This window comes from Phaenicophaeus curvirostris, chromosome 25 (genome assembly GCF_032191515.1).
Source record: "Phaenicophaeus curvirostris isolate KB17595 chromosome 25, BPBGC_Pcur_1.0, whole genome shotgun sequence".
Classification (NCBI taxonomy): domain Eukaryota; kingdom Metazoa; phylum Chordata; class Aves; order Cuculiformes; family Cuculidae; genus Phaenicophaeus; species Phaenicophaeus curvirostris.
The window spans coordinates 923,378-951,377 of NC_091416.1; the positions used below are offsets into that span (position 1 = coordinate 923,378).

Sequence of the window (28,000 nt, forward strand, 5' to 3'; positions counted from 1 at the left end):
GCAAAGGAAACGATGTGTGAAAATGGTAAGGAAGCGTTCGACAAGGAGAGTGCTAGTAGGAAGACACTTTACAACAAGGTTATGTCACGGTTTAGCCCTCCCTAGCTGGGTAAAGACAGACAGTTGGGATCCCAATCCCCCCCACACACAGAAAAAGAGAGATGAGAGAGAGACTTGTGGGTTGGAAACCAAAACAAAAACAGCTTTAATCAAATAGTAATAAGGAAAAAATATTAATAAAATATATACTAACCTGAACCTCCGATGATTCTGTTACCACTGATTCTGCAGAGCAGGCACGGGGACAGGTCCAGGACTGGGCTCAGGAACTGGATTCAGGGACACACAGATCCAGGATTGGGGGTAGAAAGACACTTGGAGTTCTCACTGGATGCCAACCATCAAAGAAGAGGGCTTGACCCTTGTGATCCCTCAGCTTTATTCTGAGTATGACATGGATGGGATGGGTTATTCTGTTGGTCAGGTTCGGGTCACCTGTCCTGTCCGTCCCTTTCCCTTACAGCATTCCACCAACTTGCCTGCTGCCTTGGTCGCCACAGGGATAAATACAAATAATGGCCTTTCTGCATACCGACGCCCCGTTACTTTGGTGATAATTACAAATTTTAAGTATTATTGTTTCTAGAGACAAACAGTGCCTGAAAAACACGCAGTTAACTTTCAGAAAATGAAGTCATTTAGAAGAGGCTGAGCTGAGCAGTTAAAGAATTGGTTCTGCTTTAGCTCAAACCAGAAGGGGTTGATGACATCCCAGCCTACGTAACAACGCCAGCAATGACATCAAGAGTCACAGTCTAATAACGTGTCTCTTCCCTCTGCATCAGGTGGATGTGGAAATCTGATATGTTGTCAGCAGATGATCTGTACAGTGACCAGTGGTTACGCTGCTTCTCCAAGGAGAACTGCTCTGCAGGGACCGTGCAAGGCAGTGGAGAGGTTGTGCCCGTCATCGTACCTGTGGCTGCTGTTTAGGCATCCTCAGGGATGCCAGAGTGAGCATGAGCACTACAAACCCTGCATCCCACTCTTACTCCTGCTCCTTGGACACTGCCTGACCCAGGGTAAGAAAGGACCTCGCCAGTGGAGAAAACTGTCTCTTGAAGGGCTGGGCTGGTCTCACCACTGAGCTTCTGAGGCTCACGAGTGGCTGAGGCCCTGAGATGGGAGCGTGCAGCACATTCTTAGAGGCAGCAGGTATCTAACAGCCCTCAAGTGCTGCATGGGACCAGCTGCTCTGAAATTACTGCTCGACTGGGATAAGGGCATTGTCCCAGTACACAAGGTATCAACAAGGTTCAGCAAGGGGAGTTGTGTTGGTCCCTTCCAACCCAAACTATTCTATGATTCTATTTCCAGCGCAATGTTTCCATGCGCTTCCATCAATAGGCAGTGCTGTCCTCCGTCCCTTGCAGCCTCTTCCTATTTCTCTGCTGCTCTCTCTCCAGTTGTTTTGCAATCTCCCGTGCCAGGGACTGCAAACAAGCTTTAGACACTGCTCCCCAGCTCCATGTCAACAGCTCCAGGTGACACAGGCAGTGCAAGTAAAAGCTTGCTGACTGTTGACACAGTGATGCCTCGTTGACATAAGAAAGGAAACAAAACACAACAGAGGCGTATTCAAAGGCTATTTTTCTGTCTATGAGAATTATTATTTCCCTCCTTTACAGCCTCTACTTAAAAAGGAGGGGGTTAAAGTAAAGAACCTTGGTTCATCTCTCTGGCAGAGCTGGGACAGCCCAGCCCAGGTGAAGTCCTGCCAGCCTCTATAAACACACCGTTACACAAAAGTGAGGATCGCCCCATTCTTCCAAAAGCCATTGATAACTGCAGAAATAACCCGCAGCTACAGAGAAAATAAAAGGTCTCTATTTTCAGGCTCTTTTAACAGTTACTGAGTATTTGATCAGAAAGTTTTCCTTGCCAACCGACTGGCAACTTTGCTATGGTGCCACTTCAGAACTTTTGTTTGGTGATAACGAGCCTTTGTTATTAGCAACTAACCCAAAGCCACAAGTAGGAAGAGATAAACTGCGCAAATAAAGGGGTATCGCACACTGCCAGCCCTGCTAAGCTTATAAAAGCTGTATTTTCCCTCAAACAGCCATAAAAAAATTGAGGGGTTAACTGCAAACCAAGATACTGCTCGAATCAATGACATTCAGTCATTGACAAGGGACAACGCTCAGGCCACTTTTGAGTCTGAAAAGGGATTTTCATGATACACTGGCCAGGAGTGGCTGGCTTGATAGGGAAAGGGAAAGGGAACAGGAAAGGAAAAGGTGCCTCCAACAGCAGCTCCAACTGCCTCATGGATCCAGTCCAAAGACAACAGGAACAGCTTGTTGACTGTGGCTGGCTTCAGAGGAGGCCTCTAGAGCACGAGCATTGGGGAAGATGAGCCTGAAGAGAGAACGAATCCTTCCTGGGTCAAACAAGGGATCACCCCTCTCCAAATCTCCTCTATTGACTCAGTAACACAAGCTGCCAGGGTGATGCTTTGAATGAAGCCACATCCATCCCTTCCCAGAGCAGGATTGTCCCTGGTCTTCTAGGGATGGAGATGTTTATAGACTACAAGTCACCAATGGCTTCGCTCTGTACTAACCACCTGGCAGCAGGCAAATGAAACAATAAAGAGACAAGCCTCTCATGTATTTATTTCACATGCTGCCAAAGGATTTCCTTTATCTCATAGATATTTCTGGATGGCAAAATGCTTTTTCCATCCTCCCTAGTGCACCACACGCCACACGCTGGTCACAGTTTCATAGTTTTGTTGCTAGAAAGCCCAAGAAATGGATATTTTATTGACCATTTTGTCTTGACACACAGAACCAACTCACCAACGCAGTTAGCACTCAATTCAGGGCTTGCATGACATCCAAAGTAAGAAAGCACATACTTTTTGTGCCCAGATATACGTAAATTTATGCAAATACATGCAAATACATGCCTGCTTTTTTTGTGAGTGAATGTTGGCAGGTTTGTAGGTATGATGCGGCGAGAAGCAATAGCAAAACAGCAGAGAGGAGGGTTGAGAAAGTCGAGATCTCTGCATTTCCTAAGAGCTTTTGTTCCAATCTGCTAAAGAATTGTTTAAACAGTCCAGGTTTGCAAGACTGACAAGAGCTTTAGAAAACTCCGTCCCACTGAGTCAGTCATTGGGTGATCAAGGAAGTTACTGCAGTGATTTAAGACATCTGCCCTTCATCTCATTGTTCAGTCCTGATAGAAAAAAATACCTTGTGTAACATTGAGAAATCAGCAAGCTATAATTCAGAACATGTCCTGAAGATGAGACGCCCTCTGTGAAAGGGTTGTCAAAACACGGCTTTCACTCCCTCCAAGCATCCACCTTCAATCCCACTGACCCGGCAAAGGCACTGTTGCCAGTTGATTGCACAGCAATTCACAAATCATTTCACAGAAAGAATAAGAAGAATCCATTAAAACGCTCCCTTGGATAAGAACAGGACAGGAGAGCACTCACCACATTGCACTCTGACCCTGCTGCATTCAGCCCCATGCTGCTTAAAGGTTCTCTACCCTGTCCATGCCTAGAAGCTATTAAGACCCAAAGGAAGCCTCCGTCTCCTACAAAGGCATCAGCTTGGGAGAGGGTCCAACTCCCTGCTCTGAAATGTTCCCAGAGCTACTCTTTGCCATCAAAACTGGAGACTCAGATGGCTCAGAGAGGAATCTCTTCCCTAGGAAGCACTCGGGAGCCACACAAACCCGCGCTGCTGAGAACCTTCCCCATGTACTCGCGTTTAGAAATGTCTGTTTTCTTTTCTGGGTTGGCAGTGGACGGCTGCTTCAGGTTTCCTCCACAAAGTGCTGAGAAATGAGGTGGTAGCAGCTTGCAGGAACCCTCGCTGGGAGCTCTGAGTTCGGATGTCCGTTCACTCAGGTGAAATGCAGCCACACATCAGACTGACTTGAGTCTCCCCTCAGGTTTCCTGCATTCCCAGGCCAGCAGGAACAATGGAGGTGATTGCACATCACAAAGGCTTTAGCATTTCAACCAGTACCTCTGTGCAGGACCTAACAAGAGGCACAGTTTAAGCATGTCTCAGTGTTTCTCAACCTTTTACAGCCAATACAGCGTCCAATTTTCCATCACCACCATGGGTTTCAGTTGCCACCAAACGAAAGGCTGGCTCTACTTAACACATTTGCCTATCTATGTAACAGCCAAGTGCTTTGCTTGTCTCCTTGCTCACAAGCAATGCCTCAGGTTTATCCTTATCCTTTATCAAGAAAATTAATTTTTTACTCATTTGAAAGCACATCTGCTGATCTCTTACTCGCTACACCATGGTCCACAGGTTGACAAACACCCTGGTTTAAAGAGTCTAGGAGCAGGGATGTGTTGGTTAATCATCCTCACAGTTTTTCTGAGAGGCTTCGTGCAATCAGCAAGCTGAAGTTGAAGCTGTTCCAGAAACAGCAGGCGACCTAGGATCTGGCATTTCGGCGACAGGAGATGAATGCAGATGCAACTTTCCCTTTCTTCAGCAAATGCCGAACCTGCCAAAAAATGTAGATGTTCATAACACATCATCTGAAACTGTGTGCAGACACCCCGATACCTGCAGAGTCCAGTACACGTGTACATGTGTGACTAAATACACACACAAACACATCAGTGACTACTAGATTTGGAACTAGATGATCTTTAAGGTCCTTTCCAACCCAAACTATTTTATGATTCTGCAATGAGCTCCAGGAGCCCGTTCACACCTGTAGGCATGACACCTGGTCCTGCCTTGAGATTTGGTGCCATTATGAAAGCACCGCACGGTGGTACCTGCTCAGATGTAGCTGGAGCACCAGCTGGTGCCTGCATTGTGCTCCTCAATCACTTATCGAAGTGGGGAACCCCCAAGCCTACACCACAGCATCAGACCCACCTCATACAACTTGTCGTCGCTGTTCCCCAGGTAAGGACAGGCGGCTGTGGTGTGCACACCTGTTCTGAGAAGCAGCCACAATGTGGATCACGTACCTGGTCTCCAGCTTTCCCAGAAGGAGCCATGTGAATCGGCTGATCATTGTCCAAGTTTCGGATGGTCGGGTCTGCCCCGTGGTCGAGAAGTAACTGGACGATTTCTTTCTGGTTCTTGTCACGAGGCAATGCAGCTGCCATATGCAAAGCTGTGTTTCCATGTGCCTAATGCAGTGGAGGGAAAAGAAAAAGAAGAAAAACAATACAAATTAATAAAATACAAACCTCCTGACTGGTAGTGTCCTGGTGGTCCACCCGAGCCAGTAGTCCAGCCGTGTGTGCCCCTCAGTGACTTTGTGTCATGGACCAAAGCAGGGCTGCAGGTGTCTTGGCTCTGCTGGACTCCAAACCTTCTCCTGGATCCTTCCCAGATTGCTGAAGGTGCTTGGCTTTATTTTCATGGTGCTGGCATTAAGTCCTGAGGTCAAGACCCTGCTTAGGAATCACAACTCCAGCTTTTTCAGTGACAGGATTTGCACAGAAGTAATAGACAAACTCTGTGGTGAAGCCACGGGAGGGCGCAGGATGGAACGTGCTGCAACTGGTTGCAGAAAAACTCTGGTATCATCAGACCGTGTAGAAGTCTGTGCCCCTGCCTAGTCAGGTATGACTGGTAACGGTTTGAAATAAGACAAAACTAATAAGCAAACACATCAGGCAAGGTATTTTTAGCCTGCAAGAAGCCTCATTTGGGCAGGTGTGTAATTTCTCTTTGAAACTATCATATATTTGTCACGAACTTGGAAAGGTTGGACACAAATCTCAATGTGTGTTACTATTCCAGTTGTTAAAAGGAATACATGTGATTTTGGGGTCCTGGTTGCCACCGAGACTTAAGGGACTTTGAAGCACAAACCAAACCAGCAAAATCTGAACAGCTGTTCTCAGATAAGACGCTTTTTACAAGCCCTGAACAAGCAGATCCTTGTCAATTTTATCATCTCATAGAGTCAAGGGGTAATTACAAACTCTTTATAGGACTTCTAGTTAAAATGGAAACATCTGTGTTTGTTTGCTGTATCTTTATGGCAGGAGCACTTGATAGCTTCCAAATCCAGGCATGGGGCTAAGAAAAAGAGGCAATCTGACAGAGCCTGATCTTGAAGCCTTCTGAATGACTTTAACAAGGTTTATGTGAGACGATGGCTTTAGGAATCCTGCAGGTGGAAAATACCTCAGAGGCATAAATACTTTTCTCATTGTGAAATCCACAGAGAAATAGATTTGAAAGACATGGATCTATTAGCACGAGTCCAGGGGAGGCCATGGAGGTGATTTGACCTCCAATATGTGGACAGGCTGAGAGAGCTGGGGCTGTTCAGCTTGGAGAAGAGGAGGCTCCAGGGAAACCTTAGGGCAGGGGTAGGACAAAGCGGGGTTGTTTTCAGCTGAAAGAGGGGAGACTGAGATGAGATCTTAGGAAGAAATGTTTTGCTGTGAGGGTGGGGAGGCCCTGGCCCAGGCTGCCCAGAGCAGGGGTGGCTGCCCCATCCCTGGAGGGGTTCAAGGCCAGGTTGGATGGGGCTTGGAGCCCCTGATCCAGTGGGAGGTGTCCCTGCCCATGGCAGGGGTGGGACTCGATGGGCTTTGAGGTCCCTTCCAACCCAAACCTTTCTATGATTCTATGGATTTGGAAGGAAACAACCACAGAAAGCAGCAAGAGACCCAGAGAAGCCAAAACATGGACTACAGCATCTCTGTTTTCTTATCTTCTTCATACTTGAAAGAGCTGAAAAGCCAGAACGGGTATGAGACAACCTTGCTATCACATTTCTCACTGTCCCAGACAGCTCACCAACAAGACTCCAAATGATCCTATCACAGTAGGAACCTTGAACAGGATTGTGATCAAGAGACAACAGCAGACTCCCACGGACAAGCTAGCACCTGCCTAATGGCTCTTAAAAGATAGAGAAAGAATGCAGTGAAAAGGCAGCATAAGACCCTTCACTGGACAGAGAGACAGAAACTCAGTGTTATTGCCCATATTCAGAAAGCAAAACATTTCCTCCAGAACAACAGAAATCTACTCAGTCTCTGCTTCCCAAGAGAGCAACTGAGTTGATAGAAGCCATTGAATTCCTGGACGTGGATGCTCCAAGTAGGGCAAGCAAGGCTAAGAGACTGAAATAATTGAAATGGAAAGCTGATGCTCTCGAAACAGGGAGCTGTAGCCTTGTCCTCTCCCCTCTGTCTGTCCTTTCCTGCTCAAGGGTCTCCTACAGCAGCACCCAGAACTGCCTGCTGAGAGGGGCAGCCGGCCACGAGGCGAAGCTCCGGCTGATGGTGCAGGGCGATGTCTCAGTCTCAGCACAGGAATGTCAGGATTTTTGTTTAGGAGGATGGGTGAAGCTGATACATCTGTGAGATAGTGTCACTGCTTGTTATCTGCTCCAAGGTGAAGTACAGGGCAGCAAGAGGATGGTGACACAACAGCAGCACTGGGAAGGTTTCTAGCTTGCTTTATACAACTTAGGAAGGGCTGTGCCCCCCAAACCCCTGCACCAAGGAACCAGCACTCACAAGTCTTCAGCTCGGTGAGCAGAGTTGGATAGAAGGTCTAAAGCAGGGGTTTGAGTCCCCAGGGGCAGAGGGTCTCCTTGCCACAGTGCCCGGGCTCCCGCACGCTCAGCAAGGACGCTGCCTCGCTTCAAAGAGCTGGTTTCACCTGCCTGGCAGCGTCAGCCACCGGTTCACTGCCTGCAGCACGTCTGTGTCTCCTGTTATCGCTCCTGGCAGCTGTTGGGCTTGGTGGGCCCCGAGAATATTTTGGTTCTCCAGGCTCAAACTTGCAGGCAGTCATCACAACAACCAGTTTGCACCCAGGCACAAAGAGAGCCAGAAGATTGTAAACAGCGTTTAAGACAGAAAGAGTCGCAATCATCCTTAACTGAAACAGGGGGTTTGTCCTTCCTACGGGTGGCACCTTTGGCAGGAGGAATCACTGGGTACACAGCCACTCTAAACTATCATCTTTCAGCATTATGTTGCTGCCAACAGCAAACCATTGCATCATCGTGGATCTGTCCTCTCAATCTTCAATCTAAAGTTGCAATAAAGTCCACGTTCCTCCTCAAGTAACTCCTTTCCCATCCGTTGTCCTCCCTGATTATCTCACTCCCTCATTCTGTCAGCTTCTGCCTGCTGGGAGAGGGGTTTGTGTCTTACAACACAACTCAAGTTCAAGCCAGGCTCTGCTTTCCAAGTGTCTATTTACTGGAAAATGAGGATTCAGGTTAAAAAATAGAGCAGATTGCCAAACTCTTGCTCTTTCTCTCCAGAAAAAAATGTGTATGTGAAGAGAATAACTCACTTCTGCAGGACCTCACAGATCTCCTAGCGCCTCTGCCTGCATGTGGCCTCCCACACAGCACGGTTCTCAGCTTCTCCTCTGGAGAGGATGTGGGCATGTCCCTGTAGGAGAGATCTGTGCACACAGATGCTGTCCACGCACGGCCTGTCTCACCTTGTTGTTGACAAAGTCCTTGGACTTGAAAGCATTCAGCTCCAAGAAGTATCTCAGCAGGGAGATGTTCCCATCCTGGACTGTGTAATGAAGTACTGTCTTATTGCTTTTCACATCCTAATTAAAAACAGAAAACCCAAACAAAATAAGATGCGTTCTGCAGAACAACACGAAACGCTTCCATAAGCCCATCTGAGAAAAGTCTAGGCCAGCTCTACAGCTCATGTGGAGCATCTCCTTCCCTTCTGTGGCCCATCTCCTTCCCTTCTGTGGCCCTATTCCCACCCAACGTTTGCTTCAGGCTGCAAGACTTCAAAAGGCAACAACTAACTCTGCAACCAGTCACTTGAAAGGGGAACAGGCTTAGTCCTCTGTCCGCAGCCCATTCCTTCTCCAGTTCTACAGTCTGAGCGTGGCACAAGGATCAGGTGGGGTGAGTTTCCATACAAGCAAACAGCAGGTAACTGAGCCGATGCCTTACCCGGCTGTAGATAGAGGCTCCCGTCTGCACCAGGAGGTGGATACAGCACTCCAGCTCTTCTCTCTGGTGTTGAAGATCTTTCTGTTTCTCCTCCGTCACCACCTGGCAACCTTGCTCCCGGACCAGGGCGTTGTGGGACAGAACAGCGCAGTGGAGCGGGGTATGGCCTGGAAAACAAGCACAGGAGGAAGGTAACAACAGTCCCCGTGAAGATCTTGATGTACAGAGAGGAAGAGAGGGCTGGCAGGGAGAGCATATGCCTCTCTACATGTGCTTTGTTAAGACACAAGCCCTTCTCTGGTTTCAAAGGTGCCACGTTGGCTGCATAGACACTATACGGGGCACTCCACCACGTGCTCGGTTCCACCTGCACTTTCAGTCACCACTGAATCATCAGTGTGATCGAACTCTGTGGCATTTGAGCACACAACTCTCCCCTAGGCAGGTTCTAAGGCCACTGACGCCCTCCAGCAAATACAATGGACATCAGCCCATTGGGAAATACAGGTTCTCTTTTTATAATACCACTATAAAACATTTGTACAAAGGGTTTTACCTTCAAAATCCTTCATTTCTAGATCAAGAGGAAAACCTAGGGACAGTATAACCTAGAAGCAACGGAGAAATGGAAACCTTTAGGTTCAGCAGAGCACTGTCCAAGACCAAAATATTCAAAACTAATAAAAATTAAAAACAAAGAAACAATCAGATAATTATCAATTAACTACACACCAAGCCCTTATTTGACACTAGACATCAGTGCTCTGAATCTATTTCCTAACAGGGGCATCAAGGCTTACACAAGATCATCCCACTACCTCTTTCCCCAAACCGCACCCAAGTACAGCATCCTATTAGATTCTCAGTTCAGAACAATAAAATTAAGTCACTGCCCTCAGCTCAAAACTCCTTGAATTAAGCAAAGGCACCAAGAACACCAACCCATACCCATTCCAAGTTATTCTTGGTGAGGATAAATGGAAATCTCTCCTTAACATCTACAGCCAAACTTTATTAACTAAAAGTTTGCTGACACTGGAGATTCTCAAATCGGATTTGTTTACTTCTAATGTGCAGCAGTGTAACAGCTTATAAAACTCATGAAATGTTGGCCTGGAGATGCTCATTGCTTGGATTTAGCAGAGAGTGAAAATTTCAAGACTCTCTAACTTGAGGAAATGATAGATTTGACGTGATGCAGCCAAGCAGCTCTTTGTCTCTGTTATTACAGACAACATATTTTATTCTTTTATTTTTTTTTTGCTCTTGATTGAATGAAACGAGTTGTTCACATTACAGAATCTTGGCTGAGAATTTTTTGCAGTTCAGTGACTCATCCGCAGCCTTGTCAAGCCAGGTGAGGTGCAGGACAGAAAGGTGATCCTGAACGGTTAGGGCTTGTGCTCTCTTTTCATAACAGTAACATAATATATATAGATCAAATATTGACAAGCAGCTCTGAGCTGCCTGGTGATTAGGGATTAGATGTTTAATCCAATAGAAAAAAAAACAATTCAAACAAACAAACAAATAAACCAACCGTAAAGAATTTCATGGCTTTGCGGGCACAGAGATGCGAGCACGTGTGCCTTTCCCCTCCTTATGCCAAGGGGGGAAAAAACCCAACAAAATCAACTAAAAAACCCCCGCTAACTAGCACAAGGGCCTCTGGGGTGTAAAACACTTTGTCCATGGGATAAAACACCTGCTTTCCAAGGAACTCGCGGTGTTACACATTAACTGCCTGCCCACGGCTTGGCCCAGGGCCATGCCAAGTGGAGCTGAGGAGGACCAGCCACACACCACCTACCCCGAAACCTGGACCGACACATCCCTCCTCCTCACCAGGGGACCTGGGAGGTAAACCTGGGGGAATTTCGAGGTGAGATCTTGAGGAGAAATGTTTTGCTGTGAGGGTGGGGAGGCCCTGGTTGCCCAGAGCAGGGGTGGCTGCCCCATCCCTGGAGGGGTTCAAGGCCAGGCTGGATGGGACTTGGAGCCCCTGATGCAGTGGGAGGTGTCCCTGCCCATGGCAGGAGGTGGAACTGGATGGGCTTCCAACCCAAACTAGCCTATGATTCTGAGACCCAGCAGCAGCCACGCTGCCGCAATGAAACTGCATCCAAGCTGCCTGCGCTCAGTCCTGATGTAAATCAAGGGTGGCACATTGTATTAATTCCATTTAGTGGTCCACAGTTAAGCGTTTAAGAGACGTGTTCCACTATGCTTATCTCTGCCGTGTAATCCCTTCCAAAAGCTCCCACAGTGCCTTTCCTAATGCCCTGATTTGTCTTCGGGGCTGTTGGAGTCCAGCTGGCACACAGCTGAGATGTAGACCCTGTCTACAGAATAATCTGTGGAGGAACAGGGAAACAAAGATCTGATCACCTCATAGATTCTGGCCATACAGGAGTGTCCAGTTTCTCTAACGCCTGGGAAAATCTGCTTGCTGGGTCTTGGTTTTGCATAAAATCTGAAACCTGTGCCTCCCCTGAAGGCTGTGCCTGCGCCGGCTCTGCCCGCAGGGTCACGTCTTCTCTCTTCAGCTGGCTTGGGTCTGGACACAATCCATTGCTCTCTTGTGGACGGTGCTGGCAGCAGGGAGGGCGTTTCACGCTGCTCCCTCTCCTCGCGTCTGCCTGCAGCCTTGGGGAATCCTCCCAGTACTGTGTCAGAGCAACACTGGGGGCTCAACCCAGAGCAACCCCCCTGCCTGCCCTGCCAGCAGCAGAGGCAGAGCTGTGGTCTGCAGAGCAAACTTATTTACCCCACAGATAGGCTAAACCTCCTCTGTAAGAGGAGACTGATGTTATTTTCAAGTGTAATCCTAAACCAGGAATTACCTGGGAAGTCAGTTCCTAACACAACAGAAAAGGAGATTTTGGTCAATCTTCATTGCTTACTGGCATCTTTAGAGAATCTTTAAGGTCTCTTAACACAAACCATTCTATGACCTTGCCTTCTGAGACAGTTATTTAAGGATACCAATACTGAGATTTTATTGCATGTTTCTATTGCTAGCAATTAAAACCATAAAAGTTTTTCCTCCTACCTGAAGGACTTGGGCATACCCATATGTCGCCGCGAGATGCAAGGCTGACTGCCCTTTGTTGTCAACAGCATTGACATCTGCTCCTGTCTGGATCAAATCATAGACAATAGCTGCCTGCCTGGCAGTGACAGCCACCAGCAGAGGAGTCTGAAAACAGCAGCACAGCAGATAAAACGTGAGAGGACAAAAGCAAACACTGGCACAAAGCAAGGAATGGGGAAAGACAGTCTGGGCTGAATGGTATCTAGAATCCCAGCGACTGTGGTACAGAAACCAGAGGTGGATTCTGAATTCCACATATTAGGACCCAGGTCATCATGAGGTGGGGGCATTTCCCAGCTCCTGCTGAACTCCCTCTACTGTTCTTTGGCCCTCGTTGAGATGACAGCCCGAGTCCAGCATTTTTGAATGTTGTTGATGTCAGGTGCAGCACTCCTAGCATAAATCTGTTGTTCATAAAACCTCTGCCCTCAGGGGCTGCTGCCAACACAGACATACTTTCCTGGGCTGGTGTTGTCTTAGATCACTCAACAACTGTGGGCTGAAATGAGCAAAAGCTCATTCTCATCCCACCTGTTCTTTAGGGTCCTGCCAGAGGCACCTAAGCGAGGTACCCGTGCCCAAGGCTCCCTTTGCAGTGACAGAGAGACAGAGCTGGATTTTTCTGGGTATCAGGTGCTCTCAGTCATGCAAAGCCCATGCCCATCCAAACACCACTGTTAGCAGGAGAAAGTGGTCCGTATTACCTTTCCTTTGTGTTCCTTGGCATCAAGTCTTCGCAGAAGTTTCATGCGCTCTGCAGCTGCCAATGTATACGCCCTCATACCTTTAGCTGCATAAATATGTAGAATTCTAAGACAGTAAATAAAGACACTGATCACTTCTTAGCCATGAACCTGGGAGCAAACAGTTTAACAGGGGAGCATCGCCACTTTGGGGTTTTTAGACCCAGTGCTTCACAAAATCATTATGTAAGGCTTGACTTTGAAAGCACCCACTCCCCTGGAAAGGGCTTTCTACCTCAAAATAGCTGCAGCTTTCAAGAGCCCTCAGCACTCCTGAGCCTTGACCTGCAGTTTCCTTTCCAAAGTGAGACTCATCCTTGTGCTGGGGGGCACCTGTGTCCTCTAAAAGCCTAGAGTTAGGGCCAGCGTGCCAAACCGTATGGGTGTGTCACTTGTAGGGGTCACACAGCCTTGTGTGCGTTGGTGATGTCTCACCGTCCAGGGTAACAAACAGCCTCTTCTAAATGGTGTATTTGTAAACAGCCTGTTAGACTCCACCTCTTTATTAAAACTACTGTCGAGAAGGACCAAGTCCTTGCCTGGTGTATAGCAGTTGTCACAACCCATAGTATTTGTGTGCCCTTAGCACAACTCCCCTTGCACAGGGATGGTCCCCTTGACCATCCTACCCACAGTCCTACCAGCCCAGGGTTTGTTCGGCTCCAGACAGCAACATTTGGTGTTTTTTTAATCAGGTGTTGGGCAGTTGATTCTTTCCTCAAGTAGCTTTGGACCCAAGAGCCACACCTTGCAATTTCAATCTTTCCAGCGAAGCTAAGAAAGGGTTTCCCTATCTTAGGGTGGGGAGGCCTTGGTCCAGGTTGTCCAGAAAAATTGTGGCTGCTCCATCCCTGGAGGGGTTCAAGGCCAGGTTGGATGGGGCTTGGAGCAGGATGCTTCCACCAGCAAGGACTGCTTGAATAAACAGTGCATTCAGGTCATGTTTGGATCATGGTGCTCTTCTTTATTCTACCTTAATGTATAAAATCAGCAGAAAGTCTAAGAGCCAATCTGTGGTTCTAACCTATACGTATGGTAGTGAATCAATTGATTGCTAAACCAATGCTGGGTTACCCTTTTGGATAGGAAATAAAACACTCTAGTCACATGGAAGTTACTGTAGACCTTTATTGAAAAAGATTTTGTCTTTATCTAACCAGAACAACCCAGAAAGAAATTCTGAAACAGTTCACTAATGTTTTATATTCACACACAGAATTTACATACAGTGGAGTGAAAGGTATTTAAAAGCAATCTTAGCAACCACAGGCTCGATTCACAACTGCGTTATCCCAGTTTTACCTACTGAATGTCTTTGCACTTATAAAACTGGAGTAAGCAGTGGTGAACTAAGCCTCTTCTAATTAATTTCTTTGCTGGGTTTTTCTGCAAATGTAAGCCGCTAATTTCAATGCACCTGAACTACTGCTATTTTCAGACATGATCACTTCCATGATTTATTGCTTATGTCTTCCAGATTTGTCAATATTAAACAATGAAATGTGCTTTGAAAGTCCTCAAGACTCTCAACCTGAGCTTGCAAACCTCACTCAGGCATAAACTGTAAGGGCACTTGAAATATTGCCTGGGTGGCAACTGGAGTTCTAGACACCAGGTAATAAAGAGTGCAATAAATTATATTGCAGTTAGTCTTGCAAATAATAAAATCACCTAAGGATCCTGGGCTTTAGCAAGCAGAAAAACCCAGAGAAATTGTATTTACCAGCCAAGAATCCCTTGTTTATTAAGAAAGCAATAGACAGGGTTTGAAGGGGATAAATCTCCTGCAAATGCATTTGGGTGTGACACGACACTCCTGAACATCAACAACCATCTTTACAGTTGTGTCAGAGGAAAAAGTGAAGCTACTTGTCTCCAGGAAAGAAAATCAGAAAGCTACAAAGAAAATGTGTGAACCTGCAGGCCTGGGAGACTACAGCACAGAGAAAATTTCCATAGCAGGAGGGCACAAGAGACATCACCAAGGGCTCAGCGTGACATCACCAACTCGGTACTCAAACGCCACAGGACAAACTGACGTGTTGCTTGCTAATTCCTCGTTAGACTGAAGCGCAGGTTTTGGAAGACGCTGTCTTCCTCACAGACCCTGTCTTCTCAGTGATCTCCATGTCCTGCAATCCTGACTCAGGCCAAACTCCTGGTGACTTTAGTGGGACCAGGATCAGTCCATTGGCAGAACACGAGTTACCAGCCAGCCACAAAAGCAACGCAGGTGGGTATTTTACAGTCCAAAACCATTCTATAGCTGAAAGGCCACGACTCCAAAACACTGTCTTACATCCACATGGCTGTCTTCCAATGGCAGACCAAGTGAGACCTTCAAGTTACACCTTTGCATGGACTCAAACATTTCACCTAGGCTAGTTTGTGTTGCTCTGTGGATGGGAATGTCTGACTGCACTGGCACCTAGTTTAGCTGTGTTGACTTTTTGTCTTCAGAGCAACGCACCCACCTGCACCAATCGAACAAAACTACAGTTTGCATTTTCCTGTTTTCCAAAAGATCAGCTTCACTTAGGAAAGAAAAATACCAATTTAAGCCCTAAAAACATTTTCTAGTGGCCTAGATTAGGCAGAGGTTCCTCCATGGATAGAGCAAAACCGCACGAACAAGGCATTTATACTGAGCTCAGCAAAGCAGCGCTATTGAACGAGGTCTCGCAGACATTTAGAGGCAGTGTGCCCTCACCAAATTCTACAATTGGCCACAGCCATGCTATACTGAGTCAATTTGAGACCATGTGTCTGAGGATGAAAGTCAACTTGCACTGATGCTGAGCTCAAGAACTATGCAGCATCTAAAGCTTGCCCAGGAGAGGCAGCAGGAGCTCTAAGAGGAGGGAAATCTTGTGCTGAGCCCCAGGACAAAGCAAGTTTCACACAAGGCACAAGCCACGGTGTGCTAGAAGTGGACACCAAAATCTCAAGGGAAGTTCCCACCCCAGCCTGCTTTTCCTCTGTACTCAAAACTCACTGTGGCGCCAGGTAGAGTATTGAGTAGGTGAGGATCAGGCCCCTAGATGTGCAACTTAAAGCCCTTCAACAGAGAGAGCATGGTTTAAAACATACGTATCATTGTCTTCGTCTTCGAGGAGCAACTTCTCAATGGGCAGCGTGCCGATGACTCGTCTGGCATCCTCCAGCTCCTGGGGGGCTGGCTCGGGGATGGAGATGGGCAAGGGCACGAACTGCGGCCCGGGAAGCGTGGAAGAAGCCGGCTGGTACTGCAGGGTGGAGGCTGGCAGCGCAGAGAGGGGCTGCGCCCACGGGAAGTACGTGAGAGGCGGCTGCTGCTCCGTCACCTCCAGCTGAGGCACTACGGCAGGGGGGGTGCTCCGGGGCTGTTAAAATAGAAAAGAAAGACAATAAAATAAAATAAAACAGCAGGGCGCGTAGGGGCAGGGGGAGGACACGACGCAACAGACTAAGGATGCCGAGCCTCGCTTTTAGCATCCCCTTTTCCTGTCTCTTGGAGTGAAGTGTGGCAGTTTTCCCACGACAGCGGTGGCTGCGGGTGCCCCAGGTGCTTGTTGCCTAGAGCTCACGCTCATGTTGAGGTCATCCTAGCTTCCCGTTCCCGCTCCCACCCTCTCTGTAAGCCCATCAGGTTCCTGTGCTGAGCGCTGTCTCCTTTGCCAGCCTGACTGCAGGAGCAGAGCTGCTTCTGCTCTCTGCCACAGCCCATCCTGAGCAGCCCCGGCCACCCTTTGCTGATTTGGTGCATCCATTTCAGCAGCTGAACTGAAACATTAAAAGGACTATAAACTCCTCGGGTTCAATTGAAACAAAATTCTCTGCCCTTCTCTGAGGAAGAATGAATCATCTTGGGTCAGTCAAACTGATTTTATCCAGCCTGAAACCAAATAGTCTGCTTTGTTTCCTTGCCATTTTGGCCTTGCTCTTTCATCTTTAAATAGGAATTTATTGCCAAGTCATTCTTCCTGCTTCACCAGGTGGATACAGTTCTAGGAATCCCATTTACTTTTTGAGTTTGGAATACAAGAGCGAAGAAAGCCCTGGATACCTCTAAGATCTCTGGTGAGCTGGGACTGTGTCCTGAGTACTTGTCCCAAAAACAGCTTTTATTGACTATAATGCACATCCATTCAGTGAAATACTTGGATACTGCTTCCTCAGATATTCCAAATCCAAGCTGAAGATCAACACCTCTGGTTGGAAGTCATGACAACATTTAACATTCCCGATTTATAATCCTGGAGCTGCAAACCCTGTTCTCCTACTGCAAAGGTTGCCCAGAGAGGTGGTAGGTGCACCAACCCCGGGAACATTCCAGGTCAGGTTGGATGGAGCATTGAGCAAACTGGATGAGTTGAAGACGCCCCTGCTCACTGCAGGAGGGCTGGACTCACTTCCAACCCAAGCCATTCTAGGACTCAGAATTGTTCATAGACATGAACAAACTCAGAGCAAAAGCAGCCGCTGCTGCTGATTTGATAAGAGATGACTCATTTCCCAGGACAAAGAACAGTGAGTGTCTTAATGCAGTAGAAAGTGTGGAGGAGAGCAGAGCCAGGGAAACAGCAGAAACGATACCTGATTTCAGAGCAACCGTAACTTCTTACCCTGGCTCAAACCACACCAGCATCCAGCATGGTGCAAACAGGACCAGTGCTAGAGCAACCGGTGGCACGGATGCAAAGACACACAACATGATAGCAATTAAGTAAATTATACTAATTGCATCGGGCACTGCCCACAGGTCTTGGTAGAAGGTGGGCAGTTTGCTGTCATTTATACCTAGGTGGCTTTGACTTACGGCAAAATTGGTGATGAGCGGTTGAGAAGCGTAGGTCAGAACGGATGAAGGTCCAACCAGGGTGTAACTGGGACACACGGGCTGGACGTACATATCGGCCGTGTACGGGCAGCTGGCTGCGTCGTGGGACACAAACTCGGGGTAAGTGGTCCACTGAGTTAAAGGCTGTAAGGATGTGGGAGAGGGCTGAGAGATCCAGCCAGAGCAGAGTGCTCCTTCATCTGTGACAGGCACTGCAGAGGCAGCAGCGTCCGTGTCAGCGCAAGGCTGGCCTGGAAGACAGAAGATTAAAGCCCAGTTTAGCAGAGCCGTCCCTGCAGCAGAGCTGGCAAAGGCTTAGAAAGTGAGGAAACATTACCCATTGGTGAGTAGGAAGGAAGCGGCTGATGAGGCAAAACAACCTGGAAGAGAGAAGAAAAATATTCAAGGATTAAGACCATAAACGTGAAGTTCAATCCCTTCTGAGAAGCACAGAGCACATGAGCTGTTAGCAGCGGATTATCAGCTGCCCCTGCAATGTCAGTCCCTGTGCGTTAGAACAGTTGTAGAATTGTTTGGGCTGGAAGGGACCTCAGGATGGCTCTTCCTGATCCATTTTTGCACTCTTGAACAAGCTGCTTAGCTTCCAAGTCACTTTCTGTTCCTGGGAGTTAGATCCTGCCAGGTGAGAAGCACCTTCACCCCATCATTAAGTCATTGGTGATGATGGTGTTCAGCACCCTGGAGCCACTCCACCTAAAGATATGGTTAATGGCATTTCTAGGTAACCTGAGGCTGCGTTGCCTTCCAGATGCTTTAGAGATGCACAGATCTCTTTCACTGCCAAAGCATTGCCAGCTGGTGCCAGGGCTGGTCAATCATTTAGCGACTGAGGAAGAATTTTGTGTTTATTTTTTCTCCTACCGTTGCAGCCGCCGTTGCACTGGCATTATGAACATTTCCCCGTTTCCTTTTCAATAGCTCCTTCACTGGCTCTTTGACTCGGACACCTTGATAGGGGCGAGGCTGCGGCTGCTGTTCAGGAGCAGAAGCTGAGAAAATATAAAATACAGGTGACATTTATTTTCCTCCCATACCATTCGCACAGAGCCAAAATTCCCGAGACAACCTGCGTGTCTGCGGCTGTACTGGTCAACGTGGCTGGAGTCAGTACTCATAAACATTTTTCTTCCATAGCTAATGATGTCTTCCAGCCCATACGTGACATCAGCTGGCATAGACCTTCTCTCTAGCTTGGCTGCTGTGATCACATAGATGGATTATGGGGACACAACCTTGCTTGCAGTTCCCTGAAACTGTTAAATAGCTGCAACAACACTCAGAAATTCAGCACTTTTTCTTTGCAGAAGAGCATTCATACATAATTCACCATCATTCTTGTGTGCCCTTGCCCCCAGGATGGTTTGGAAGCCAGAGCTGGTGGTTTCCCTGCCGCACTGGCAAGTGGTTTTATTGTCTGCAGAAACCGCATCCTATCAGTAACGAACATGTGCTGTTAAATAAATAGACATATTGCTCTGGGCATTAGTGAAAGCCAGGGAGGATGTAGCACGAGGAAAAGGGTTTGCTGCCATTCCACAAAGGACAATATTCCATCCTAAAAACCACTGCTGCCAACCGACCTTGACCTCTCTACGGGGATGTATTTTGTAGGTGTGAAATGAGAGCAGTAGTGGTGAGCCACACACCCCAAAGGGAGGGGAGAAAGGGCATCCATCTTCAAAACTTACGAACTAGGTAGGCAAAAAAAAGAAAAATAGAGAGGCAACAAACCTCTAACTGTCTCTAGGCTAAACTTTTCATTCTGCTACCTTCAGTGAGGTTTCAGTTCAGTTGCTCTGGGCAACCTGGGCCAGGGCCTCCCCACCCTCATAGCTAAATATTTCTCCCTAAGATCTCATGTCAATCTCCCCTCTTTCAGCTGAAAACCACCCCCCCCATCCTATCCCTGCCATCCCTGATCAAGAGCCCCTCGCACTACCAGAGGCTTATAGCAACCACAAGGGTTTTTAATACAGTTGACATTGTGCTTCTCAAATTTAATTGTTAATTTTTCAGAGTACAAACCATAGACAGTGCTAAGTTCTATTATATGAGCAGCACAGAGAATTCTGTAAAGGAGCTGTATATTAGACAGAAGGCTTGAAGTAAAGACCATCACAAAGGTGCTTTCCTGGCTCTAGAAAAGATTTATTTACATTCAATATTATTTATTTGTAGTTCAGTTAAAACTCTTCATTGCCAGCGTTGTTTGTGCTGCGTGAAAAACATCAGCCCCACCACAGCAGAGATGGGCTCTGCTATCGATGGCTCGAGAGGCAGCGCCGCATCTTTGGGCTGCGCCTTATCCCTGAGTCATCACAGCGACCTCAAAGGGCGTCCCTGCAGAATTAGGGTGGGGAAGGACAGCAGTTTCTGGCTCCAGGTTTAGGGCCTGGGGGATGGGGAAGAAGAAATTTACTGTAAAAGCTGACAAATATACCTATTCAGAGTTTCCGGTGTAAGCAGAGTAACCAAAAAAAAAAGAAAAGAAGAAAAAAAAAAAAAACCAATGTCTGCAGAACATATTTCGGTTCCCCCCAAGCTGACCTCCAGAAATAAAAATAATGCTAGCACAGCTGCTTTTCCACTGTTCAAGTGTGTACGGGGTCTGAGCATTACAGACAAACCACAGCAAAATGGCTTTTGGCTTCAGTGCGCAATTCCTCATAAAGCAAAAGAAACAGGGTCATTTAAATGCATTTTGAGAAATAATGACAATTAAAATATCCTTGTAAAGGAAGCACCTGGATTGAGTAGCCTCCAACTCCTTATGTCACACTAAAACTATGAAGCCTGCCTTATATTGAGTTTCAAACACATTTTTGACTCATGAGCTTCAAATGCATCAAAGTCCACAGGCCCAAATTTGATTTAAAACTAAGGAACAGCAGCGCGTGTGCTCCAGTGCACAAGTGCTCACTCTGCTCTAGCTCCTCTCGTGCAATTCAAGGAGCACAGAACAGCCCCATGCTGTTCCTCAACAGGCACCTCGGCTCCATTTGCAGCTGCACTCCGAAGCTGGAGCAGTACAACATGCCAGAAGTCAAGAAAGAAGAGAAGGAATCTAATCCATCCAGTAGGAAGCTTTGCAATAATTTCTATGTGTAAATATCTTGTCGCTCATTGCAATGCTTTCCTCAGGCTGCCATGGAGTTTGTATACACTCAGGCTCCTTTTATCAATATTATCACTTATTGTATTTGGTGAGTGTCAACAAAAGCCTTGCACAAACCTTGAAGACTTCGGAGTAATCGTTCAAAGTGGCTGGTTAGCACAACAGCTGATGAAAAGGTACCCAGCGCAGCAGTCCCACCAGCTCTAAGCATGAAGCCTGTGATGATGTTTGATTCCAGACTGCTCTGCAACTCAGCCTGGAAGTGCTCAGACTGCACAGGCAGGTTCGAGGCTGCCAGGTTTAGTGGACACTGCATGAAGGTTTGACCACCCCAAGCATGCTGAACATCACAGACCAACAGGGATCTTGCTGTTTGCTTTCAGAGAGCAGCTCCAGCCCAGGCTCGTGGGCTGACAAGCCTCAGGAATGTGCTTCACAAGCCTCTTTGCCCAAAGCGAGCAAAAAGCTGAGCAGAATAACGCATTGGGCAGTAATCAGAGTCATCATAGAATGGTTTGTGTTGGAAGGGACCTTAAAGCTCATGCAATTCCAGCCCTGTGACACGGGCAGGGACGCCTTCCACTAATTCTGACCTTCAGGTGTTTGTGCTTTGCAGAACCTGAGACAGCAGCACCTAATGCAACAGTGAGCAGTATCCCATTTTCACATCCCAAATCCCCAGAGTTTTATCAGTACGGTATCTATACGCAGACACAGCCTTTTAAAAGATACCCTGTTCTTAATAAACATCCATAAACTACACGTCTGCGCAAAAGATCCGACAGGGAAAGCACACCAAGGCGCTGCCAAACAATTCAACCAAGGAAGCTCAGCGTGCACCTCTACGCTTTTATTGAACCATTGCTGAAAGTGGAGGGAAGGTAATGGGAAAGCAGCTGCTGGAAGCCGGCAGGTATTGAACCGTGACGAGTTTCAGATCACTAAACTTCATATTAGCACCACTGGTCTTCACACATTCACATGAACTGCAGAGCGGTTTAAACCTTCATCCTCTTAAACCAGTGAGAAACATTTCCCATTGGGCCAATTTTCAGTTTGAAATGCACTTCTAATCTTTCAGAGTTGCACGGTTACCTGCCTGCAGCAGCCAGTGACGCGCTTGTCACTGTTTCAGAAGATTTACTGGTACTTTGCTCACACACCGATGTGATAAGCTTATCAATTGATCAGTGTTAACAGGGCGAATATTTTTCTCTTTTCTTCTTTCACCTCCGGCATAATAAAAAATTGAAAAGAAACACAATAGAAAACTTATTCTTATTTGCAGTAACACCAAAAAGCAAACAGTTACTCTTGAATAACAAGAAAAAATAGTTTTCAATTAACAAACTAGTGAGTTTCTGGCTTGGGTATCAAATACCAAATTACATTAGGCTGCTGCTGACATTTTTATCAGACACGGTGAACTTGGGCTAATAAAGAAAAAGGTGCTTAGCTCTGTGTACGCTACTTGGATGCTTTGACTCCAGCCAAAACCTCTTTACAATCAGACGTCAATGCCCATTTAGCAAGAATCTAAATATTTCATTGTGGTTGACTGCATTTCACATAGACATCAGATGCAGAACCCTTCAAAAATACCTTTTTCAAAGTATTAAAGTGAGAAACCTTTTGGATCTGTTGCTGCTTTGGAAATAAATTAGGTGATCGGAGCTGACAACAGAACTAAAAAGGCTGTGATATTGATGATACTCCACAGGACATCATCAATCGCTGTGTAAAGCATGTTGATGAAGCATAGCTCTTAACAGCCAGGTGGGCAACCCTGCATGTAAGCGATTTAATCAGCTTACACACAGTCTACCTAACCATTCATAGTGGTGGATCAGCAAGGAAGGACATGGAAATCTCAGTCCAGTTCTTAGTTCTGCCAGGATCCCTGTACAAAGTTGTGGGAAGGGATGCACCCAGCTGGTGGATCTCCCAAGTGATTTGGCTGCCTAAGGGCGAGTTCTCTATTAGAACTGTCCAAAGCACTTTTCAGTGGTTTTAGAGATCCCGGCAAAGGATGATCTGCAGTCCTGAGGCTGTTAGATTCTTCTAGAAAACTCAGAACTTTACAAATCTGCACAACCAGGAGAATCATAGAATAGTTTGGGTTGGAAGGGACCTCAATGCCCACCCCTGCCACAGGCAGGGACACCTCCCGCTGGATCAGGGGCTCCGAGCCCCATCCAACCTGGCCCTGAACCGCTCCAGGGATGGGGCAGCCACCCCTGCTCTGGGCAACCTGTTCCAGGGCCTCCCCACCCTCATAGTGAAAAAATTCCTCCTTACATCTAGTCTAAATCTGCCCCTCTCCAGTTTACATCCATTGTCCCTAGTCCTATCACTCCAAGCCTTTGTGAACAGCCCCTCCCCAGCTTTCTTGTAGCCCTTTTAGGTATTGGAAGGTCACTATAAGGTCTCCCTGGAGCCTTCTCTTCTCCAGGTTGAAAAGAAATCCTTATAAGTGACCCATCTGCAACTCATGTCCTTGGAAAAGAAAATCAGTTCTTTCTACCAAGATCCATCGTAGCAAGTTGTGTTGGTGCTAAGAAGCTTGGTTAGTTACTACTTACCGGGTCCCTGCTACCTGGCCTAAATGGACTAACACAAACCTGACTAACACAGCCCCCAGCTGGCCCCAAGAATGAATAACCTGCCGTACCGCGCTCACACACAGCGTTGCCAAACACACCATGAAGGATTCATCACCGAGTGGTCAAACACTGGGAGAGGTTCCCCAGGGCAGCGGTGGAGTCTCCATCCCTAGAGGTGTTCAAAAAGTGTGTAGATGTGTCCCTTCAGGACGCGGTTTAGCAGGCACGGTGGTGTTGGGCTGGATGAGCTTAGAGGGCTTTTCCAACTTAAATGATTCTATGAAACACCTCAGAAAACATTCTTCCATATTCCATTTGATTATTACTTGATTTATTATCTTGCCAATAGCCTTTCCATCCGAAATGATATGCCTCAAGGCCCCAGGCTTGCACATTCAAAGCTCATTTGAAGGACTGAACATGCAGCTCTTTTTACTCGTCTGACACATCCCAAATCTCTTTTGAAGTGCACCATTATTTTTTGTTGACAACCCTGACAAGGAAAGCTGGACTGGATTATTGTCAGCTCTGTTTGTCACACTACGGGGTGGTATTTCAATAAAGATTTAGTTAAATGCAAAGCGCTAAGCAAACATGTGGGCAGAGAATCTGCTCCACAATAAACAGAAGGACTCAGAGCATGAGCAGAAGAGCTGAGTGATGGTTCATTGCTCAGCATAAGGAAATGAACTCGGGAGGGTTCGGAGCATAATTAAATCAACAGACTAAATATTTTGCTTGCTTACCAACAATTCTGTACAGCATTTGACTGGGTCTCCTTCTGCTCTCTTACTACACTGTAACTACCAAAATCAGTGAAATGTATTAGTTTGACAATATATTTCAGAATTATGCCCCATACCTTTATTTTCAGGTGTTTATCTGCAGTTGGAAGATGGTTGAGAATCAAACCAGCCTTGGATTCTAGCAGATCCATGTGCCCTTGTACCCTGCCTGCTCTGTTCTCGGGGGCCTGGTATGTCTTTGACTACTCTGTTTTTAAAACAGTTCTCCTCTGGTTGAGCTAAATGACTTGACGTCAGGAGAGCCCTGTGAAGAACCTACATTCTATTCTGACACAAGGAGGGCATTCTGGATTGACAGATAAATGCTAATTTTGTATTTTTCCACCTGGATAGAAACAAAATCAAGGGCGTGTCTGAAGAAAAGAGCTTCCAAGTCCCAAATAAGAGTCAGATGCATTGGCCATAAAGCAGTGAGGGCCACCCAAAATCATCTGTTTCAGAGCAAGAGAACCCCTAGCACAAAGGGGAAGCTGAGATAGACAGAAAGTGTCTTAACCAGAAGTCTCACCCTCATGTCCTAATTCCTCCTAGCCCATAATACTCTTTCCATTTTAGTAATGCAAGCTTTCCATTTAATTGCTTCTGTGGTCATTTGTAGAGCCTGACACCTGCTTCGTAAAGCATGGATGGGCTCAGCTTTCATACGATCCATCTTTCCCAGTGGGTTTTACCAAAATTAAAACTTGCAAGGTGCAGCGTGGTGCAGTTTCACCTCTCGGTCTCATTATCTGATATTTTCAGAAAATCTGTATAGAGCCCCACATCTGTTGTGGGCAGAAAAAGCTTCATGCACTTTGAAAACCTCTTCCCAAATGGCTTTTAAGGTGTAAATTCAAACATCTGAGTTGCATGGGAACCCAAGCAGCGAGTGGAACAGCTCAGTAGCTGAATATCCACCTTGTGTGCCCAGCTCCCATGGGTTGAGCATCCAAAGTACTTTGATGTGGCCAAAAGCATCACCTAAGTGTGGAATTCTTGCAGGATTTCAACCTGCTTGCATACCCTCTCCTAACAGAAACCCTTAGAATGTAAGGTACGTTCATTTCTGTTTTCAAACTACAACAGGAAGGATTGCATAGAGAGAAAAGGAGCTGGTGCTGCCCATGAGAAATTTCCCAACCCCAAGCTGCCTCTGGGCTGCTGTGGGGCTGCTTCCATTCAGCAGAATCCTGCCAAAAGCTGGGAAGCCCCAGACAGTCACTTCTCTTCTGCCGTGGGAGGGGATGCTTTCAGCCTGAACCTCCCTGGGGTTTTGCTGAGCGGAAGATCTGGGCCCCACTCCTGCAAAGAAACGCACTGCGCTGTGACCCCCAGGGAATGATTTCCAGCGCGCAGGGCCAGCCATGCGAGACTCCCTGGAGAACAAGAGCCTCTGACCATAGCAGCTGCGGGCAAGCTCTGATAGTTTTCCTTTTGTTCTTGCAGGGCTTTCCACAAAAGGGTCCCCTGAAGGGGTGTGAAAGTGCCCTTCAGAAGGTGCCCATGAGAAATACCCTCTGCTGAGGTCACACCTATTTAAATGAGTTCTTATATCACTCTTAGGCTTTCAGTTCGGGAGAGTATTTTGTTCTTTGGTGGGTTTTTTGACGTTGTTGGGGTTTATTTTTCCATACATTTTCTACAGCTATAGAAGTTACCATGTCTCAGTGCATGTGGGCACTGGGACATCCATGTGGGCACTGGTTATTTGAACCAGTTGGTGTGGGAAGCTTGTTGGTCACACCAACAGGAGATAGAGGTGCACCAGAGATGCCAGAGACACTCAGAGATACCAAGAAGTCTGATTTCTACTGAAGGCTTTGGGACGCGGCACCTGAACAGCTGTAATGACCTGAGCAGTTGACCTACAGATGCGCAGAGGGTCTCCAGCAGAGACAAGCTGCCTGCATCCCGAACATCAGAACACTCCTCCTACCCACCTTTAAAGCCAAAGTGCATTCATCACTGTCAAGGTGTAGACAAGAAGCAGGGTTAATAAGAGAACAGTTCCATGTTGGAAAAAGAACCCTAACCATGCGATGATACAACAAAGACAGCAATGCCAACAGTGAGCACCAACTCAGGTAGGCAGCCACCTACAGAAATTTCCCCTCAGCCCCTTCTCCGTATTAGCAAACATTGCCAGGCTGCTCTAGCCACCAGCACAGGAGTCAGAGAGAAGCCTGGCTGCTCCACCTGACTGGCGTGAAAACGATTTCCTCAGCAACAGAACTCAAATCAAAGCAGTTACTGTGTCTCACGCAGGTTTTCCAAACAGCCGGGAAGCATTGCTAAGAAGAGGTTCTCAGGTCTTGAGAAGCTCAGGAGGCATGGAGGAACGGGTAGGTATTGGCCAGAAGTTGTCCTTTCCAGAAACTATCAATGGGGAAGGGTTGACATCAAGATAAAGGTTTTCATCTCCTCTCACGCAGGCTTGAAATTCCTGCTCACCTTTGAAACCACTGCACGTGTCAAAGAAAAAACGCAAAGGAAAAATATCATCAGGTTGTTAGTATTGCTTTGTCATTGCAGAAGAAAAACCCCAAACAAGGGACTTCTGAGATGGAAGATTAGAGTCAAGATCTGAATTTAATCAGCCTGCAATATGCTCCACATCAGATACCTACTGATTCCGAAAACAGCACGAGATAAAGAGGAAAACGAGGTGTGTTGCCATAGTGCTCCCGCTTGGTGCTTAGTACTTGACAGACAAATTGAAACACGATTGAATAAACAGTCAGAGCTTCTGCTAGAGGACATTACAGTCCACAATATGATTGCACAAATAGACATTTCAGCTTCCAAAGCGTCCAGCTGAAAAAAAACGGGGAAATATGTGCAACAGAGGAAAGAGACTCAACTGCCAACAAGCTCAGAAAGGCCTAAGCGGTGTAAACCAACCCTGAACAACCCACAAGCTGTTACATAAAGATTAATAATAGTTCCATATCAGATAAGTCACTGGTAAATGGTTAAGAAATAAGCTTCTTTCATTCAGGTCTGTTGTGTTATTCCAGTTTGAGAGAACAGCAAGGTGAAATGCAAAGAACGGCAGCGCAGTTGCAAGTGAGCATCGCTTGCCGTTCCCCCTACAGAGAGAATGAGAAACTTGCAAGAAGCAAACACCTACCTGTATTGTGATCAATAAACTATCTGAGCAAAGGTGGGCCAAGAGGAATGATACGATCTTGAAAACAAGAAAATTTATTTCCTGTCAAGTCATAACTGTATTGCCCTAAACTGCTTTGTTCCTTATCTTTTTTATTAGCTGAAAAAAAGCACATATCAAAAAAGGCACAGAAATAAGATTTCTCACAGGTTTCACTTTTCAAAAGGAAAATTTGCTGGTATGTAACCACCGTAACCTTTGATACGATACCTGCATCCTGTTATTGTTTTTATGAATCATAGTCTTCCACTTGATTCATAGTGATGAATGCCAACAAAGCAGCAATGCTGCCCTGCGCTAATATCCCTGCTGGAAAATGAGCATCATGCCTTATCATTTACCTCTCTCGAGCCATGCACGTCTTCACCAGTCATCTCTCACGTTATGCTAGTGCCTACTTATTCGTTACGACTTTCAGCTTCTATCGCGGTTATGAAAAGCAAATCAGAGCTCACTTACATTTTTGCCAGTGCATATTCTGTGTCAGGATGGAGACGTGGTTTCTCTTTGATGAAGATAGGTTGGCTTTTTAATAGCTAATGTGTGTTTGGCTCCTTTACGGGGATGTGACAACTGACTGTCAGGATGTTTCTTTCGGCGTTTTAAAAGCCCCATGTTCCCGCTGAACCCTGTGATGTCATCACATCCTCCAACCACAGCCACTTCTATATTTTC

The 28,000-nt window shown here is 46.7% G+C and overlaps 1 protein-coding gene across 2 annotated transcripts; it reads right to left on the bottom strand.

The window, feature by feature from the left end:
* Positions 1–4,448: 4,448 nt before the first annotated feature.
* POU2AF1 (POU class 2 homeobox associating factor 1) lies at positions 4,449–28,000 on the bottom strand. Of its 2 annotated transcripts, none has more exons than XM_069876581.1 (12): positions 27,785–28,000; positions 18,515–18,642; positions 17,970–18,012; positions 17,612–17,883; positions 15,904–16,175; positions 12,775–12,880; positions 12,029–12,175; positions 9,533–9,584; positions 8,977–9,143; positions 8,496–8,612; positions 5,030–5,194; positions 4,449–4,551 (listed from the first exon to the last, which is right to left on the bottom strand). In XM_069876581.1, exons 1-12 carry the CDS (start codon positions 27,798–27,800, stop codon positions 4,480–4,482), a joined length of 1,557 nt encoding a protein of 518 aa, XP_069732682.1. In that variant the 5' UTR covers positions 27,801–28,000; the 3' UTR covers positions 4,449–4,479. The 2 variants fall into 2 exon arrangements, with proteins under 2 accessions (XP_069732682.1, XP_069732683.1); XM_069876582.1 differs by having other exon boundaries at positions 12,029–12,115; positions 27,785–27,998.